General features: G+C 39.4%; 1 protein-coding gene across 3 annotated transcripts in view; it reads right to left on the bottom strand.

Annotated features, from left to right (window-relative positions):
- Window positions 1-1,060: 1,060 nt before the first annotated feature.
- The window catches only part of LOC121373608 (solute carrier family 25 member 44-like), a 19,330-nt gene continuing 2,880 nt past the window's right edge, over window positions 1,061-17,510 (bottom strand). For 2 of the 3 annotated variants that reach the window (XM_041500305.1, XM_041500304.1), the window contains exons 2-5: window positions 10,132-11,854; window positions 6,813-7,118; window positions 4,754-4,881; window positions 1,061-3,620 (exon numbers count right to left, since the gene is read on the bottom strand). In XM_041500305.1, the coding sequence (XP_041356239.1) occupies window positions 3,432-3,620; window positions 4,754-4,881; window positions 6,813-7,118; window positions 10,132-10,483 (975 nt within the window). In that variant the 5' untranslated portion in view covers window positions 10,484-11,854 and the 3' untranslated portion in view covers window positions 1,061-3,431. Of the gene's footprint in view, window positions 3,621-4,753; window positions 4,882-6,812; window positions 7,119-10,131; window positions 11,989-17,510 lie in introns of those variants that run through there. The other variant, XM_041500306.1, reaches the window with a different exon arrangement.

Here is a 17,510-nt window from a genome sequence, read left to right as displayed (position 1 = left end):
TGTCATGATTAGCGAAGAGGTTGGGGTTTTTGGGTGTGGGTTTTTTTTTTAATTAATGCATATATAATATATATCTACATGTCTACTCTGCTATAGCATTTTCCATTAATTTATCGTATACATTTTTTGTAGCTTTCACGTGTGTTTTCTTCAAAATATCTAAATATGATTGCCAGAATAATCCGGCTTGTTGCACAAAAGTAGTGAGAGTCAGTGGGGGGTAGTAAGCGTGGCTTAAATTTGTTCGGTTCATCGAGATATGAACAAAAAAAAGTAAGCACATCTGGACCAATCAGATTGCCGTAAAGTGTATAGAGGCAAAGAAAATTTAATTATATATATATATATATATATCATATAATATTTTACATTTTCAGTGCAATCAAAATATGTGATATTTTTCAGATCACATACTTTAAGAATTTGATAACTTTGCAAATTAGTGCCGAGACCTCGACTAATTTACATCTAATTTGCAAAGTTATCAAATTTTTAAAGTATGTGATCTGAAAAATATCACATACTTTGATTGCAATGAAAATGTAAGATATTATATGATAAATATATATATATATATATATATATATATATATATATATATATATATATATATATATATATATATATATATATATATAAATTTAAAAAAAAAAAAAAATGTAAGATAGGACGGACTATAAGTTATTTGTACTGTAAATTTTACTTTGAAAACATTGTAATAAACAAAATCATACCTTAGTGTTTTTTAAAACTAAATAAAAAATGTAACAATTTGCAGTATTTATTTTGGTTTGGACATGGATACATAACCACTGAGCAGACGACATAAATCACGCACGCACACACATAGACACGCACATACACACAGAGACACGCACACAGACACACACGCACACAGATACACAATCACACACATCTACACACACGCACAATCACACACAGACACACACACAGTCACAAACTCACAGACACACACAGACACACACAGACGCACACACAGTCACAAACACACTCACACACAGTGAGAGTGAAATAAGTAAGAACTTTATACAAAACTCAATAAAATTTTAAAATAATAATTTATTCAAAATCTAAAATATACATAATTAAAACGATTGATTTTTCTGTTTACTACATTCCATGACGTCATAGCGTACGCAAGTCTCATTCAGAACGGCGAGCGCTCGTCGACTCTCAAACTAGACTGGTTTTTGCACCTAACGTTAAATGAATGTGATGTGACAGAACACGATGGTACCAGTCAACTGTTCGAGGGTGCTAGCCGTCCTGAACTCTCCACACGCACGTCCTCTCAATCACGTGTTTATTTCTCAAACCACCATTAATATAATTTAGTACATCCCCCTCCATTACACACCACAATTGTAAATTGTACTCTAACAACCTTTATCACGGGTGGATAAAAGGCAGGCCCATAGGAACAGAGGGGGAGGGAGTGCATGTTTTTGGTTTTTTTATTCTACTGAATATAAATTAAGAATTTTAAAAAATCATGCTTGCATCCCACCCCCCCTCCCACAACCCCACCCCGACTAGAGATATGTTCCCATGGGCCAGGGCCCCATTTTACGAAGCGATCTTAGCGCTAAGATCACCTTAAGTGCACAACTATCTAATTCACTTAAAATGACTGTAGCGGTATGATCGCTTGACGCCCAATAGCCGATCGGGGGGGGGGGGGGGGGGGGGGGGGGGGTCGTTACATAACCACTCATTCTTAAGATGACAGTAGCAGCATGATCACTTGATGCCCAATAACAGATCGGGGGGGGGGTCGTTACATAACCACTCATTCTTAAGATGACTGTAGCTGTATGATCACTTGATGCCCAATAACCGATCTCTTATTTTTGTGCTGGAGGGTCGTTACATAACCACTAACACTCTATTCATAAAACGGGGCCCCAAGTATGGAGAGATTTAAAAGAAGGGCAGCAGTTTTCTCACGCACACAACAATAACAAGACTGAGTATACATTTTTATAAAGTCTTTGACAATTAGACAAGTATCGTCGCGACCTTTATGGATCTACAAACAGTTTTATTCATTTAAACAAAATCAAAATTACACACGGTCTGCTTCCTCGTCCGCACAGCAGGCATCCGGAGTTATGTCCCTTTAAAGACTACACAGTTTGGAGTTCTTAACGAGTATAGTTTGGAGTAATGAGTACATAGTTTGGAGTTCTTAACAAGTACAGTTTGGAATAACGACTACACAGTTTCCAGTAACGACTACACAGTTTGGACTTATTAACGACTACACAGTTTGGAGTTATTAACGACTACACAGTTTGGAGTTATTAACGACTACAGTTTGGAGTTATTAACGACTACACAGTTTGGACTTATTAACGACTACACAGTTTGGAGTTATTAACGACTACACAGTTTGGAGTTATTAACGACTACAGTTTGGACTTATTAACGACTACACAGTTTGGAGTTATTAACGACTACACAGTTTGGACTTATTAACGACTACACAGTTTGGAGTTATTAATGACTACTGTTTGGACTTATTAACGACTACACAGTTTGGACTTATTAACGACTACACAGTTTGGAGTTATTAACGACTACAGTTTGGACTTATTAACGACTACACAGTTTGGAGTTATTAACGACTACTGTTTTGGACTTACTAACGACTACACAGTTTGGAGTTATTAACGACTACTGTTTTGGTCTTTCTATTCTTAAAGCTGACTTTGTTTACACAGAGGTATGGACTGTGAATTACCATTAAATCTGGTATGTGTTTAGAAACTACTCGTGAAGCTGTTTAGAGCTACTCGTGAAGCTCACAATGTTTACAGAGACATTGACTGCAAGTGACGGTCGACAGCAAACTTGGTGTCTTTAGACTCATCAACTCGACTCTTTACAAGTGCAAGTGCACCAAACTTGGTCTGTTTACGAGTAGCGGTCACCACCAAACTTGGTCTGTTTACGAGTGGCGGTCACCACCAAACTTGGTCTGTTTACGAGTGGCGGTCAACACCAAACATGGTCTTTCTACTCGTCAAAAGATTGTTACAGAGAGTTTACTGACAGCGAGCAAACATTACCACAGAATTCAGTCTCTACTCATCAAGCATACTGTTTACAGAGTTACTGACAGCGAGTGACCGTCAAAACGGAACTTGGCTTTAGAACTCGTAAAGTAGACTATTAAAGAGAGTTTACTGACAGCGAGCAAACATTACCACAGATTTCAGTCTCTACTCATCAAGCATACTGTTTACAGAGTTATTTACAGCGAGTGACCGTCAAAACGGGACTTGGCTTTAGAATTCGTCAAACAGACTGTTCACAAAGCTACTGACAGTGAGTGACGGTCAGCACTGAACTTGGGCTTTGCACTCGTCAACTAGACTTCACACAGAGTTATCGACAGCGAGTGGACATCACCACCGCACTTGGTCTTTGTACTCGTCAAGGAGACTCCATCTTTTGATGGACTCATAGCCGAGGATGATGAAGAAGGAAAACATGACGGATTGCACGAGTCTCGCCGACAGTCCCTTCGTCAGAATCCACATCCCTTCCTCCTGCCACAGAATCCGCACGGTGTCGCGAAGGCTCGTCCCATCGACCTGCAATACAGCGACAGATTAGAGGAAAGGAATGTCACACCTCAGCACATTTTAAACTACGGCTAATAAAAACACGTCCCATCCATCTGCAATACAGCTACAGATTAGAGGAAAGGAATGTCACACCTCAGCACATTTTAAACTACGGCTAATAAAAACACGTCCCATCGACCTGCAATACAGTGACAGATTAGAGAAAAGGAATGTCACACCTCAGCACATTTTAAACTACAGCTAATAAAAACACGTCCCATCCATCTGCAATACAGCCACAGATTAGAGGAAAGGAATGTCACACCTCAGCACATTTTAAACTACGGCTAATAAAAACTCATCCCAACCAGCTGCAATACAGCGACAGATTAGAGGAAAGGAATGTCACACGTGAGGGTGTCGAAAATCAACTTTACAAAGAGTTTGAAATCGTCAAACATATGGTCATTTTTACACAGATATATTTTTTTTGCGATAATTTAAATCAATCGTATTAAAAATGGGTTCCCATGACTCGTTTTCACAGAATCTAAAAACAGCTTCCAATGGGTTCCCACGATCACAAGACATGGAACAAAAAAAGTGTTTCCCATAAAATTTGAAGTCCTATGATAAGGCCATCAAAAGACTGGCATATAAAAATTGGATAAACTAAACTTTGTTCCAGTGTAAGCTAAGGTATCCCCGAGTACTTGAGTACAAGGTGGAATACAATGATCAACTATAATACAACGGAAAATGTAGGACAATAATTTCAGCAGTAAATAATCAACAATATAAGTTACACAATAATTATATGATAATGCACTAGTTTAACTTTTCAAACTGGCCGTCCGTCCGTCCGTCCGCCACAACACTGAACATATCAACCGGTTTCTAAATGCAATACAGTGACATGATTTGGCATCCATGTTCAGCGCTGGAATTAAGATGCATCATGCTATTTTACTTTATTCCTTAGTCTCATTATTATCTAGTGTAGAGGCCCTAGTGTAAGCCCTGTACGGGAGCACACCTGTACGGGTAACCGATTCAAGACCTGGCGAATCGTTCCTGACATATTTCTAGGATTGTGCAAACGACCCAGACCTTGCCCTGACATCACAGCTACGGGGTACTGAGGGTTCACAGTTGGTTACCTGCATTCTGGCACGGATGAGATCAAGGGGGTTGGTGATGACGGCAGCAGAAATTCCACTGAGCGGACCCGAGACGACCTGAACCATCAGACGAGGAACCCACGACGGGACGGTAGCGGCGATGAACCCTGAACAGTGAAATAGAGAATATACAGTTCATGACAGAACGACAAAATCAACCAACCAACCGTAGGTGGTTTCTTAAACAAAACATTTAAAACATAACACAACCTGAATCATCAAACGTAGAACACACTAGAACACACAATGGGATGGTGTTGGTGATAAACCCTGAACAATGAAATGCAGAATACACAGTATGTGACAGAACAACAAAATGAACCAACCAATCGTAGGTGGTTTCTTAAACAAAACATAATCATAGATGGTTTTTTAAAAGAAATATATACAATCTAATACAGCTTGAACTAATGAATGTGGAACCCATGACTGGACAATGGCAGCTGTAAATGAAAGATAAAAAAACAATATATATATATATATATGACACAATAGTGTTCAAAATAAGCACAGGTCCTGACAAGTTATAATCTGGTTCGCTAGTGGACAAGTTAAAATGTATAATGATATTTCATTTGAGCAATCAAAAATATTGTCATTGCTCTGGAATAAAACTAACAACTTATTTGGACAAGTAAAAATATTGATGGAAAAGTAGATTTGTAGATGTACTTGCCCGGTGGACTAGTGAAACATTCTGCTTATTTCTATCACTGCACAGCGACACATTACCCATAGACAGTTTCTTCAAGCAAAAGGCACTCTTAGGTGATGGAAGACGAAATGTCTTTCATAATTAACATTTTCACTGCTTTATATTTTAACCGTACCAAACTGTATCACCAACATATATAACAAAAGGTAACTCTTAGGTGTGGGAGGGGGTGGGATGTAGTCAGAGGTAAAGCGCTCGCTAGATGTGTGGTTGGTCCGAGATCGATCCCCGTCGGTGGGCCCATTGGGCTATTTCTCGTCACAGCCAGTGCACCACGACTGGTATATCAAAGGTTGTGGTATGTGCTATCATGTCTGTGGGATGGTGCATATAAAAGATCCCATGCTACTAATGGAAAAATGTAGCGGGTTTCCTCTCTATGACTGTCAAAATTACCATATGTTTGACATCCAATCGCCAATGACTAATAAATCAATGTGCTCTAGTGGTGTTGTTAAACAAAACAAACAAACAAACTCTCTTAGGTGTGGGAAGACGAAATGTCTTTCATAATTAACATTTTCGATGCTTTATATTTTAACTGTACCAAATTGTATGACAGACATATATAACAAAAACCACTCTTAGGTGATGGAAGACGAAATGTCTTTCATAATTAAAATTTTCACTGCTTTATATTTTAACTGTACCAATTTGTATGACAGACATATATAACAAAAACCACTCTTAGGTGATGGAAGACGAAATGTCTTTCATAATTAACATTTTCACTGCTTTATATTTTAACTGTACCAAATTGTATGACAGACATATATAACAAAAACCACTCTTAGGTGATGGAAGACGAAATGTCTTTCATAATTAACATTTTCACTGCTTTATATTTTAACTGTACCAAATTGTATGACCGACATATATAACAAAAGGAAACTCTTAGGTGTGGGAGGGGGTGGGATGTAGTCCAGAGGTAAAGCGCTCGCTTGATGTGTGGTTGGTCTGAGATCGATCCCCGTCGGTGGGCCCATTGGGCTATTTCTCGTCACAGCCAGTGCACCACGACTGGTATATCAAAGGTTGTGGTATGTGCTATCATGTCTGTGGGATGGTGCATATAAAAGATCCCATGCTACTAATGGAAAAATGTAGCGGGTTTCCTCTCTATGACTGTCAAAATTACCATATGTTTGACATCCAATCGCCAATGACTAATAAATCAATGTGCTCTAGTGGTGTCGTTAAACAAAACAAACAAACAAACTCTCTTAGGTGTGGGAAGACGAAATGTCTTTCATAATTAACATTTTCGATGCTTTATATTTTAACTGTACCAAAACTGTATGACCAACATATATATACATGTACCTGAGTATGTGTCGTAGAAGTACCACCAGAGGGCGCTGTTTGGCGCGAAGACGGTCAAGGACACGAAGTAGCCCTTGTAGAATCCTCGCAGGCCGTTCTTGCGGTGGACCTCCCTTATGACCGCCGACACAGCACCGAACCGTTCGTGTTTCACCTTGTCGGAAATGTTTAGTTTCTGTAACGATGCCAGATCGGGACTTTTCGCCGACCGGTTCCGGTTCGCCCGTTGCCCTAGCAACATGAGGTGTTGGTTGACGATGTCCAGCGGGACTGTCAGTGTCTGGCCGACGATGGACGCTGTGCCACCTATGACGAATGAAAGAATGGAAGAATGGATGGAAGAATGGATGAATGAATGAATGGATGGATTAATGTATAAAATGTAATTTACGCTACTACAAATGCCAGGATGACTGGAAACACCTCAAATGTTCATGGAAATTGATTTTAAAATTAAATTAAAAACAAAATTAAATTCAGAATTTTATACTCGCTTCAAATCGTAATATTTCGATATGACATACTACTTCCGGTAATATGTTATATGTTATACAGCTATATGTTTGATTAAAAACGTGATATTATTAAGTAGTTGAATATGTGCCGTTGTGTTAAAATTGAAGTATTAATTACCGGTAGTATTTTCTGGCATCATTGAACTGAATGTGGACGAGGATTAACAACGCTCGACTGGTCACAGTACATGGCGTAATTTCGTTTTTGAAATCTGAACAGATCCAGACTTATCACTATTGCTAATAACTCAGCAACTTGAGCAGACAACAAAAAAAAGCTCATTTCGCCGGCAAGATCAGGGCCTGTTTGTCTAGTTATGGAATTACATGCAAAGAATAGAATTCTGCATCTCATAATTTTTAAAACAAGGTCAGGGTGGTACTAAAACAGATTCCATCACATTTTGGCTACCGGTAGTTACGGAATTACCTGTGAAGAATAAAATTCTGTATCTCTTAATTTTCAAAGCATGTTCAAGACTGAACTTAGTTTTCATTTCATTTCAACTTATTTTCATGCTTATATCCAATCTGATTAAAATTAGCTCTACTGGGTCTACCCTGGTAGACCTAACAGCATTGCATGGACTCCCATGTCCAGACGACATTTCATCTATAAATAACAATTTAAATATCGTCCAATTACACTTCACCTTTTATAGCGTTATTTGGGAGCATACAAATTCTAAAAATATCGGGCGGACTATTAATGCAATAGGCAAACTTGTTGGTCTATTTCAACATTGCAAAAAAACAGGGGGAAAAGTGCAGTAATAAACTGTGGATTGTATACTAGAATAAACAGATTTTATGGCTATACTATCACGGGTTTTTTTTTTCCGTCTTGAAACGAATTTTATATAAAATTTTATATTGCAATTAATTTCCGGCATACTTCATAATTCACCCGAATCATTTCGTATACCCTCGGCATTATCCCGAATGTTTTCAAATTCTTTTCAAATCACTGGCATGATTTTGCAAGTAAGGTTCTGTTTGATCGAATGAAAGGTCAACTGGACATGAGCTCCAATGGGCTGCTGTTAGATCCACATGTAATAGTGGAGCTAATTTTATTTAATTATATCCATTTATGGTTCAAGCATGCTGTCCTGGACACACCCCTCAGCTATCTGGGCTGTCTGTCCTGGACTGTGGGTTAGTTGGTTAGTGGTTTATGAGAGAGAAGAAATTTTAGTGGCCTTACAAAACTTAAAAACTGCAGGGCTAGCTCTGGCACTCGCCAATTGCGAATTTTGAAAGCAGTTGGCGAATTATATTTTAATTTGGCGAAATAATTTCAGGTAATAATGGACATTTTAAAAATTTTAATAGACAATTTGGCGAAATGTTTTGCTCACCCAGAGCTAGCCTTGAAAAGATTCTGTCACATTTCGTCTAGTTACGGAATTACCTGCGAAGAACGCTCTCAGCTTGCTGCTACAGGCCGCGTTGGTCTAGTTACGGAATTACCTGCGAAGAACACTCTCAGCTTGCTGCTACAGGCCGCGTTGGCCTAGTTACGGAATTACCTGCGAAGAACGCTCTCAGCTTGCTGCTACAGGCCGCGTTGGTCTAGTTACGGGATTACCTGCGAAGAACGCTCTCAGCTTGCAGCTACAGGCAGCGTTGGCCTAGTTACGGAATTACCTGCGAAGAACGCTCTCAGCTTGCTGCTACAGGCTGCGTTGGCCTAGTTACGGAATTACCTGCAAAGAACGCTCTCAGCTTGCTGCTACAGGCCGCGTTGGCCTAGTTACGGAATTACATGCAAAGAACGCTCTCAGCTTGCAGCTACAGGCCGCGTTGGCCTAGTTACGGAATTACATGCAAAGAACGCTCTCAGCTTGCAGCTACAGGCCGCGTTGGCCTAGTTACGGAATTACCTGCGAAGAACGCTCTCAGCTTGCTGCTACAGGCCGCGTTGGCCTAGTTACGGAATTACCTGCAAAGAAGGCTCTCAGCTTGCTGCTACAGGCCGTGAAGAATGCTCTCAGCTTTCTACTACAGACCATGTTGGTCTAGTTACGGAATTACCTGCGAAGAACGCTCTCAGCTTGCAGCTACAGGCCGTGTTGGCCTAGTTACGGAATTACCTGCGAAGAACGCTCTCAGCTTGCTGCTACAGGCCGCGTTGGCCTAGTTACGGAATTACCTGCGAAGAACGCTCTCAGCTTGCTGCTACAGGCCGCGTTGGTCTAGTTATGGAATTACCTGTGAAGAACACTCTCAGCTTGCAGCTACAGGCCGCGTTGGTCTAGTTATGGAATTACCTGTGAAGAACACTCTCAGCTTGCAGCTACAGGCCGCGTTGGTCTAGTTATGGAATTACCTGTGAAGAACGCTCTCAGCTTGCAGCTACAGGCCGCGTTGGTCTAGTTATGGAATTACCTGTGAAGAACGCTCTCAGCTTGCAGCTACAGGCCGCGTTGGTCTAGTTATGGAATTACCTGTGAAGAACGCTCTCAGCTTGCAGCTACAGGCCGCGTTGGTCTAGTTATGGAATTACCTGTGAAGAACGCTCTCAGCTTGCAGCTACAGGCCGTGTTGGTCTAGTTATGGAATTACCTGTGAAGAACACTCTCAGCTTGCAGCTACAGGCCGTGTGGGTCTAGTTATGGAATTACCTGTGAAGAACACTCTCAGCTTGCTGCTACAGGCCGTGTTGGTCTAGTTATGGAATTACCTGTGAAGAACGCTCTCAGCTTGCAGCTACAGGCCGTGTTGGTCTAGTTATGGAATTACCTGTGAAGAACGCTCTCAGCTTGCAGCTACAGGCCGTGTTCGTCTAGTTATGGAATTACCTGCGAAGAACGCTCTCAGCTTGCTGCTACAGGCCGTGTTCGTCTTGAGGTAAACCCTCATTGACTCGTACGTCGATATGTAGGCCAGCGACGGGACGAGCTGCAGGCAGCTGACCCAGAAGCCGCGGTACAGCCCCCCGACCCCCTCCGACTGCGCGATCTTCACGAAGGCGTCGAACGTCCCGCTGTACAGACTCGTCCCCTTCTGGATCTGCAGTCGCGTCTTGATGAGGGACAACGGGTACAGCAGGCTGCGGATATACAGACCGCTAACGAACGAGAGCGGGAAGTATTTCCGTTTGTCCATCATCGACAGTTCGATCACCTGAATCTCTTCAACCTCGAAATTCATCGTCACTGATGACTGTTGGCTATTTCGGAGAAAAAAAAAAATATATATATATTTTTTAAATCTTCTGACACAAGGCTGTATGCAGGTTTCACAGACCTTCGTTGTTATCTTCTGCTATCTGAATGCCGTGTTAATCACACGGAAACAGAGTTTGTGAATCAAGTCTTTTTCCATATCCGTCGATCTTCTTCTATCACATGTGACTTTGAATCAAGTTGTTAAATAAATTTCCTAGTTATGCCTTTTTCCAAAGACATCAATCTTCTTTCATAAAATAAACGTACACGTCTGCACAAGACTTTTCTCGAAATGAATCAGTCTTCTATCATAATACATCTACACAGACTTGATCGAGAAATTTGTTTCTAATGTCAAAACTTATAAGTTTACACACAGTTCCAAGTGTCTTCTATTGATCAACTTTTAAAATATAATTTCCCTGGTACTCCTGTCTTGACAGCCATCGATCTTCTATCACAATATAAGTCCACACCGACTTCTTCCAAGTTCGTTGTATCAAATTTTAACACTATCTTATAAAACATTTCTGCATCATCATCTCTAACACTATCTTATAAAACATTTCTGCGTCATCATCATCAGTAGATATAAATAAACTTTCTCTAAACACCATCTCTCAAACTCGGCAATCTTCTTTTACAATAAATCTACACAGACTTGATCCAGCAATCTGTAGAAATTTTAAAACAAACTTGTAAAAAACATCTGCTTCAATGGAATTACGCATCAATAGTTTCTGTGTTGCACCTTTTTCCATATCCATCAGTCTTCTATCATAATACATCTACACAAACTTGATCGAGAGATTTGTTTCTATTTCAAAACGATCGTATGAAACACTTCTTCATCAGCATCATGCATAAATAAAGTTTCTGCGTTACTCTTTTTCCGATATCCATCAATCTTCTATCACAATACGTCTACAGACTTTCGGAGCGACGTAATATATCAGTTTTAAAACAACCTTGTAGAACAGTTCTTATTCATCAGAATTATGCATAAATAAAGTTCCTCTGTTCCATATCCATCACTCTTATATCACAATAAACCTACAGATTTTCTGAGCGACATAATATATCAATTTTAAATGAATTCTGCATCATCCTTAAGTACATAAGACCTGGCTCCTCTGGGTACAGCTTACAAGGACCACGGAACCAACTGAAGCTGCAGAGACCTGCCATCCTGCATTGTTTAAACCTTGATTTCCAATGAAATTAACATCACAGATCTCACATTTTAACTGTGATGATTCTGTGCAGTCTCATTGTGTGTGTTTCCTAGATGGCAGAATTTTAAAAGCTTGTAGTTTTTTCTTCAAGGTAGAAACTGGCGGTTCTGCCAAATAATCTGAAACAAAAAGAATTCATATTTTAGTAAATATTACAGAAACTATGCATATTTACAGTGGCAGATCCAGAAAATCCATTTAGGGGGGGCCCCATTGACATGAGGCGGAATGCCAAGGGAACTTTGGGGGATATTTGGAGAGGGATTGTAAAAAAAATAAAAAAAGATTATATAATAAAATTATAACCCTGCCCCCCCCCCCCCCCCCCCCCCCCCACTGGATCCGCCTCTGATTTATAATATATATATGGATAGATGGGTCTTTAAAGGTTATCAGGTGTTTAGATTTCACCAAGTTGGGAACAACGGCCAAGGTCTATTTAGCGCAGTTATCTTACTGATAGCTGGATAAGAGGTGTATATACTCACAAGTGCATTTCAAGTTATTTTTAATCCAATAATTACTAATCAACACGCCAGTGGTTTTGAGGTGAAATGTTTTCAAGTTAGCACGTTTGTACGCAATTTGAGCTTGCTTATTATGGGCATACTCTTTATCACCTCAACTTTGGTGCAACCTCAAAAAAAGAAAGAAAGAAACGTTTTATTTAACAACACACTCAACACATTTTATTTACTGTTATATAGCGTCAGACATATGGTTACGGACCACACAGATATCGAGAGAGGAAACCCGCTGTCGCCACTTCTACTCCTTTCGATTAGTAGCAAGGGATTTTTAATATGCATCATCCCACAGACAGGGTAGTACATACCACAGCTTTTGATATACCAGTCGTTGGTGCAACCTAAAGTACTGGGCCAATATTTTCAAAGGCAATCTTTGTGCTAGAAAACCGTAAAATCGTTCTCAGCTGTGATTTCACTACAGCACACACCATAGTGACATGATGGCAGCATATCTTACTATGGTTTTACAAAAAAATTGAAAAACGTTTTATTAAATGACGCACTCAACACATTTTATTTATGGTTATATGGCGTCAGACATATGGTTAAGAACTACACAGATACTGAAAATAGAAACATGCTGTCGCCACTTCATGGGCTACTCTTTTCAATTAGCAGCAAGGGTTCTTTTATATGCACCATCCCACAGATAAGGCAGTACATACCACGGCCTTTGACATACCAGTCGTAGTGCACTGGCTGGAATGGTTTTACGATGGCTAAGATAACTTTGAAAATATGGGCCCTGGTTATGTTTGGGTGGGTGGGTGGGATGGATGGATGGATGGATGGATGGACGGACAAGTGAATGGGCAGATGGATGGACGGATTGATGGATATATAGAGCCGAAGTTTACAAAGCCTGCTGTTCTTACAAGTAGGTGTTTAAAGGGACATTCCCGAGTTTGCTGCATTGTAAGATGTTTCCAAGTAATAAAATATTTCGACAATTAAACTTACATATTAAACATATTTTCTTGTTTAGAATAGCAGCGTCTCTATATTCCATGTGTTTCTGGTCATCTTAATATTTGTAAGAAGCCCAAACTGGATTTTGTCTTCAAATAATTTCATACGTACGAAAAAACCATTTTTAGAAAATAAAATTCAACCTAGTACCAATATTAGAACGACCAGAAATACGTTTACTATACAGCTACTAATATTTTATGCAGAAAAATGTATTTGCTATGCAATTACGGTCGTCAAAACATCTCTGTTTGTCGATAACATCTTAAATATTGCAACAAACTCAGGAATGTCCCTTTAATTATACATGCATGTATGTGCAGCTACAACCGTGTTTAGTGTAGGCAAAAACAACCTTTTTAATAACATACATTACACTATAGACATTATTAATCCAGTCAAACCCGCTCTACCGGCCACCTGTATTAAACAGTCACCTGTGTTTAGAGGCCACATTTTATCCTCTCAAATCATCTAACATTTCAAACTGACCTGTATTAAGCAGTCACCTGGTTAGTGGCCACTTTTTATCCTCTCAAATCATCTAACAGTTCAAACTGACCTGTATTAAGCAGTCACCTGTGTTTAGAGGCCACTTTTTATCCTCTCAAATCATCTAACAGTTCAAACTGACCTATATTAAACAGCCACCTTTTTATCCTATCAAATCATCCAATATAGTATAAATGGACCTGTAATAAGCAGCCGACTGTCAATAAAGACCACTGTTTGATACTCCATTTAGTACCTGTTTAACACAGGTTTGGCTGTATGAACAAAATGCTGTGTTAACCAATAGACTTAAAACAGATATTCATGAACATGGAACAATCACTGCAGAGACTGCTGTCGACTACGAGTCAAGAGCATACTCAAGTCAATGTAGGTCTCATGCCTGTCTCTGCATAAACAGGTTCTTCTAGATTATGGTAGCCCCACTGCCATGGCTAGTGATATTCAATGTTGGGCTAGTAAATAGCTACTATTGACATGCCCGACGGAGCTTCTAGATTATGGTAGCCCCACTCCCATGGCTAGTGATATTCAATGTTGGGCTAGTAAATAACTACTATTGCCATGCCCAATGTTAGTGTTTTTAAGCTGCATCTCCCTCTTTAGGTGACACATTTGATTATTACCATTATTTAGTGAAGTAGGGCTAGTGAATATTTAATCGTGGCTAGTAAATCTTTTAAATCACTGATCCCATGGCCAGTGGATTTTATAAAAATTCTAGAAGCCCTCGCATAAAAAAGACCTACATGAAGTTTGTGTTGTTTAGCAACACCACTAAAGCACATTGATTTATTAAACATCAGCTATTGGATGTCAAACATTTGGTAATTTTGACATATAGTCTTAAAGGCATACTGTCACAGATTTAAGGACCTTATTTCTCTAAAAATGGATAATAAATAAAAATTACATTAATTATTGGAAACCAAATCGAGCTATCGCATCACCTTAACTGAACAATGATGGAGTGAAATCATTGTCATCCCTCTCGGCAATTATAGTTTTTGAATTATGGACCATTGCCAAAATTCTATTATTTTTACTAAATATTATTAATAAATGGAGTATGGTGGTTATGAAGAAGGTTGAATAAACTACATTTAGGGACACAATCGAATTATTTTTGTTCAGGTAATACTTTGTTACACCATTAAATAGGTCAGTGATCTGTGACAATATGCCTTTAAATAGGTCAGTGATCTGTGACAATATGCCTTTAAATAGGCACAATTAGTAACAATGGATCTTTTATATGCACCATCCCACAGACAAGGTAACACATACCACTGCCTTTGATATACCAGTCGTGCGTGGTGCACTGGCTGGAACGAGAAACAGCCCATTGGGCCCACTGACGGGGACTGATCCTAAACCAACAGCGCATCAAGCACTTTACCACTCGGCTACCTCCTGCTCCAACAAAACCTACACAGTTAGGGGCATTGCATCGTTTGGATTGGTTGGCAGGGAGGGGGATTAGAATACAAGTTCCCCAATTCTGCACTGTAAAAATCTGTTTTAGCCTCAGTGGGGTATTCAGACGGAACCCCTCCCCCTAAAAAGAAAAACCCTTCCTGTGATAGTATAAGACACTAGCAGAGAAAGCACTGGTAAAGCACTTGTTTGATTCGCGGTCGGTTTGGGATCAATCCTCGTCGATGGGCCCAATGGGTTATTTCTCGTTCCAGCCAGTGTACCACAACTGATATATGAAAGGCAGTGGTATGTGCTATCCTGTCTGTGTGATGGTGCATATAAAAGATTGTTTGCTACTAATGGAGAAATATAGCAGATTTCCTATCTAAGACTACAAGTCAAAATTACCAAATATTTGACATCCAGTAGCCGATGATTACTAAATCAATGTGCTCTAGTGGTATCATTTTCAAACTATCTTTATTATATAATAATAAAACATGGAAATTATTTACATTCAGATTGGATATTTTTTACTCAAAAATTAGGAATAAAAAACATGACCTTTGTGGATTGATGGGGATTGTTGCCGATTATCGGAGTCCAGAAACATAGCTGATAAAACCCTGCCTATAGATACAAACGCATGCGTGCTTCACAAAAACCCAACTACTAAAACAAATAACCTTCACTAACATCATCTTTATTACTTGACAAAATATTGGGGGAGGCAACAAATAGTTGGGTAGTGCAGGGTGCACATTAAATCAATTACTTTTCTTAATATGCAGGGCGAGTTGCTTCCCTCTAGCAAATTAGCAAATTTAAAATGGTGGGCACATTGTTTGTGTTGTCATTGGAAGATTTATTTTGTTAATAATATTACAAGTACTTCAATCAGGATTTAGTCAGTATGGTAGGTTATACATTTTTGGTTTGTGTGTCCATTTCTGGCACTATTTCAGTTGAGAAATGGTTGAAATATGGTACCACAAGTTTTGAATACCAGCAACCGAAATATATATATATATATATATATATATAGTCAGACCTTGTTACAACGACCGTCGTTACTACGACATTTACCAGAGTATGACAAATATTTTCAAAAGTCACTAGCCACAGGGCTAGTGGGTTTGTGAAAACCACTAGCCCACCAAGATAAAGCACTAGCCCAAATTCCTGATCAATTATAACTGGATTTTTATATAATTTTTTGTAACGTTACACCTTAACAAGTATAACAGTAAAATAAAACAAACACTTAAATCATGTTGTAACTTTCAGTCTTTTGTCGTGTTGTACGTTTGGTTTTTTGTCAAGTGTGATCCATCGTCATTGTTCCGTTTTTGCTTTTGCCCTCCCCCCGGGGAAAAATAATTGAGCAAACTCATGGTTGATATCCCACTATCAAAATAATTAAATTTAAATGAGGGTACGACAGTGTGACACACGGTAATAGATGGTTCAGTGTATTCGGTAGTGGGTTATACATTTAGGGCCCTACTATTTATGTCGCCAGGAACGGTGATGCCAATTGCTCAAAGACAGGGCATTATCCCGTGTCAGACCGATATCAAAAGAATATAACGGCGACATCTAATCCGTTGTTAATTGATGAACAAAAAAGGTATCATCTTGTATCAGCAGCTGTGATGCATTATCCAGGCCGCTACACGTAATAGGCCAAGCAGAGTCATTGCATGTGTGGTTACTAGCGGTGCAACGATACGATCAAAACCGTATATCGATATATTGCGATACGACAAACCGTATTGCAGTATGTATTGCGATATATATCTGATATTTATGGATTTGTTTAATGAAGGCAGAAGCGAAACAAATCCAATTGTGTAAATTTAACATAATGAAATAAATAATAAATGAAAGGAATAAAATGTACGAGTATTCAGTACTGTGTCCAGATAGTTAATAACCTAACTTTAATTACCCGTAGATTTCCCCCACGTTTTGTCCAGACAAAAATTGTGAAAAAAATCCAACCCAAAACCAACATTACAATGACAAATATTCCACATACTGGACGGTCACATATATCGAGGGGAGGGACGTAGCCCAGTGGTAAAGCGTTCGCTTGATACGCGGTCGGTCTATGATCGATCCCCCTCGTTGGACCCATTGGTCTATTTCTCGTTCCAGCCAGTGTTCCATAACTGGTGTAACAAAGGCCGAGGTATGTACTTCCCTGTCTGTGGGATGATGCATATAAAAGATTCCTTGCTGCTAATCAAAAAGCGTAGCCCTTGAAGTGCGAAAGCGGGTTTCCTCTCTCAACATCTGTGTGGTCTTTAACCATGTCTGACGTCATATAACCGTAAATACA

This window comes from Gigantopelta aegis, chromosome 5 (assembly GCF_016097555.1).
Source record: "Gigantopelta aegis isolate Gae_Host chromosome 5, Gae_host_genome, whole genome shotgun sequence".
In the NCBI taxonomy this organism is placed as follows: Eukaryota; Metazoa; Mollusca; class Gastropoda; order Neomphalida; family Peltospiridae; genus Gigantopelta; species Gigantopelta aegis.
This window is presented reverse-complemented; position numbering and strand designations above follow the sequence as displayed.